Source organism: Heterocephalus glaber, unplaced genomic scaffold, assembly GCF_053883595.1.
Source record: "Heterocephalus glaber isolate CG9 unplaced genomic scaffold, H.glaber_assembly_v1.0 deba00001428, whole genome shotgun sequence".
NCBI lineage: Eukaryota > Metazoa > Chordata > Mammalia > Rodentia > Bathyergidae > Heterocephalus > Heterocephalus glaber.
The window spans coordinates 24,248,611-24,252,111 of NW_028258293.1; the positions used below are offsets into that span (position 1 = coordinate 24,248,611).

Genomic DNA, 3,501 nt, shown 5'->3' on the forward strand with positions numbered 1-3,501 from the left:
GGCCTAGAGTTTCCCTCAGTCCTCAAGCCAGAGAGACCTCCCTGAACTCTGCAGGGTTTGCAGCCTCCTGACTGGGAGTCCCTCTGCTCATAGTAAGGGGTGAACAGACCATAAAGAGCCCCACGCATGGGGGTCCTCTGGAGCTGGTGAACTCATTTCAAACCACTGTGCACTAGTTGCATTTAGAAAGCAAAGTTGATGTCCACTAGAAGGAATAACCACATTGCATTTCATAAGTATTGTACATATTTCAAAATCTTTTAATGTTTTACAAGTGGCAAAGACTTTCACCATTCTTTTTGAGTTTAAAGTACCAAATTAATGTTGCTTTATTCCATTTTATGGGCAGGAATATTGAAGATCCAAGAGTTTAAATGTAATTCTCAGGTCAAACTTGCGGTAAAAGCAGAGCCTGAATTGAAATGTACATTTTATGAGTTCTCATCCATTTCTTTTGCCACTACATGCTGCTTGGTTTTCATGAAATCCCACATCATTTTATAGTCATAAACCTCAGTTGCTAACATGTTAAAGGAGAGAATCTCTCTGTTGAAGCAAGTTATTCAAGGTAGCCATTGGGCAACAAGCTTTTGTAAAACCTGTAGGAATTTTGTAGTGTTAGTGGGGTTTGAATGTGGATTTTTGGGGGTACTTTTCATGGGTCAGAAAAGAGAGATTATTTTGAAATCTTTGTGCTATGCCTTCCAATGGGAAGTTCTGGAATTATGAGCCATAGAGGGATATGCAATATGATTGCCTTGTGTGAGGGTGCCTGAGAAGTTTATCAGAGAAATTTTCAGAGTTCTTTTCTGATCACAGATGTATTATTGATCTATTGTGGATGCTTAACCAGTATGTTTTCAGTGTTTACTTCCAGTCTGGTCTCATGATTGCCTTACTGAACTGTTGTAGAAGATCTTCTTGGGGCTAAATGTCAATAGCTTTAGAATCCTTAGCACTCTGTCTCTTATCTGTTTTGTCCTTATCCCATAGATAATGGGATTAAGGGCAGGAGGAACAGCAACATACAGATTGGCCAAAAGTATGTGGATATAATGAGGAATGTTGTGGCCAAAGCGGTGTGTCATGAAGGAAAAGAGAGCTGGCAGGTAGAAAGCCAGCATGATGCAGACATGTGAGCCACATGTGCTAAGGGCCTTGAGCCTGGCATCCCAGGATGGGAGATGGAAGACTGCTCGGAGAATTTGGACATAAGAAAATCCAATCACAGAGAGGTCAATGTAGCCCACTGAAAAGGCAATTAAGCCATAGATGACATTGACCCTAATACTGCCACAAGCTAGCTTTGCCAAACCCATGTGTTCACAATAGGTGTGGGGGATAATTCGAACGCCACAGAAAGGCAATCTCAGAATGAGAAATATGAATGGAGTCACAAACACCAAAGTCCTGACTATGATGACTATGCCCAGAATGGCTATCACCTTGTTGGTGAGGATCATGCTGTATCTCAGGGGTTTGCAGATGGCAATATAGCGATCTATGGCCATGACCGTCAGCACCACAGACTCCAGGCCAGTGCATATATGGATGGCGTACATCTGTGTGATGCAGGCACCAAACACAATCTCCCTGAGCTTGAACCAGAAAATGCCCAGCATCTTGGGGATGGTTGCTGTGGACAAGCCCAGATCAGTGCAGGCCAACATCATCAGGAAGTAAAACATGGGTTGGTGGAGGCTGTGTTCAGTCTGGATCACAAACAAGATAATGACGTTCCCCACGAGGGCTACTAAATACACTGCGAAGAAGGGGAAGCCAATCCAGATGTGTGCGTGTTCCAGCCCTGGGATTCCTGTCAGAAAGAAGGAAGAAGGCTGGAATTGTGTATTGTTGGTGTGAAGCATATTGGTGGGAATTGGTTATAAACACATTTCTTGGACCATTTTTCTTGCTTCCAGTGAGAGACTTTAACTTCTTTCATAGTATGTTGCCTATTTCTTGCAGAAACAGAAAGTCCATTCTTTAATTCCATAATACAGCAGAGGAAACCTAGTGAGAAAATATGAGGTGGATTTAAACAGACACTTTTGCATTGAAATATCTGGTTCTCGTTTATAGAAACTTATGTAGAAAATTTCTAAATACAACAACCCCAAACAGCTCGTGTCTTTTGTCCTTTCAGTCTATAAGGAGGAATAAATTTGCAAAATATTTACTGTTAATCACACTTGCTAATTAGTAAGGGATAACAGCTCTGTGAGTGTGTGTGTGTGTGTGTGTGTGCACATGTGCATGCATGCATGTGTATAAAACATTACTGGACTGGAATAGAGGTGGAGATGATAATTCAATCAGTCTTGTGGTTGGAGGGAATGACACATTCTTGCAAAGTAGACCTGAGAACCTAAGGTAATGCTATGTGAGAGGGAATTTAGTAAAGGTGGAAGATTGGATATCTAGCACTTGGATCTGAGCTATGGGATGAAATTAAGAAATTTAGACACAATTGGAGACAGTTACATAATTTAAGAGAAATAGTCCTACATCTTAGAACTGGAAAATCCCACCACCCACCATATTACGTTCCTTACCTGAAAAGAAAACACTTCATGGCTCCATATATTTTCAGAGCCTTTTGTGATTTGTGATCTTCCCTACCTTCTTCATGCTTCATTATTGTATACAGACAATCACTCCATGCTACCTAGAATGTGGCAAAACCAATGTCTCTATATTTTTTTAAAGCTAGTACCAAGGCCAGACACTTGCCTCGACTTGAGAACAGTCTCGTTTGTATTAATGCCATAATTTCTCTGATATGATGATGGACAATAGTATGTCTAAACTGGCTGTAAGCCTTTTTATTTTAGCAATTGAATCTGTTTGGTGACTTGGGTTCTAGTTTGATTTGTAACTACCCCTGTGGCAGTGATGCAATCTGTAAGACAGTGGGGTGCTTGGGTGTGTGCAGACAAGACCAGGACACAATTAAAAACTTACAGGGTGTATTCTGCACAGGCTCTGGGCCATAGGTGGGATACAGATACTGACAAGGTTTGTTGGGTCAAGGTGGTGAAATCTCTAAAGAGGTGCCATGTATCATGTTGTCTTGATACTCCCATGATGTAATAAGTTTTAATATGGTGATACCAATTTTAAACAAAAATATCTCTGTCACTTGGCTCTAATGAAAGCATCAAGAAGTGCTTTGGAAGTATATAGTGGTAGATGTCATTTGAATTAGCACATGACCATATTGTGATCAATTTTGTCCAATACTATACTGTAGATTTGCTTTCAAATATGTCATGACATTGCTTCTCAGCCTTTTGGCTAAGATCAAGTATAGCAAATATGTGTTACGATTCTGCTGAAGAAGGGAAGCTACTTTATGATTTGGCAATTTCCTGAGTTGTATTATTCCAGTCTTTTTTTCTTCTGTCCCCATTTGCAGAGGTGATAAATGAGGCTGCCTGGTGCTATTATATACATAGTAAGTGTAAAGTATAAACTGGGCTACAAAGAAGAGATACTGCA

The 3,501-nt window shown here is 40.5% G+C and overlaps 1 protein-coding gene across 1 annotated transcript; it reads right to left on the minus strand.

Annotated features, from left to right (window-relative positions):
• Positions 1-884: 884 nt before the first annotated feature.
• On the minus strand, positions 885-1,868 carry LOC101722157 (olfactory receptor 52E5). The gene has a single exon (XM_004863494.1). The coding sequence runs from the start codon at positions 1,866-1,868 to the stop codon at positions 885-887; it is 984 nt and encodes a 327-aa protein (XP_004863551.1).
• Positions 1,869-3,501: the final 1,633 nt, after the last annotated feature.

What these genes read in the sequence shown, in the direction of transcription:
- LOC101722157 (XM_004863494.1), bottom strand. Translation starts at nt 1,868, where the DNA reads ATGCTTCACACCAACAATACACAATTCCAGCCTTCTTCCTTCTTTCTG.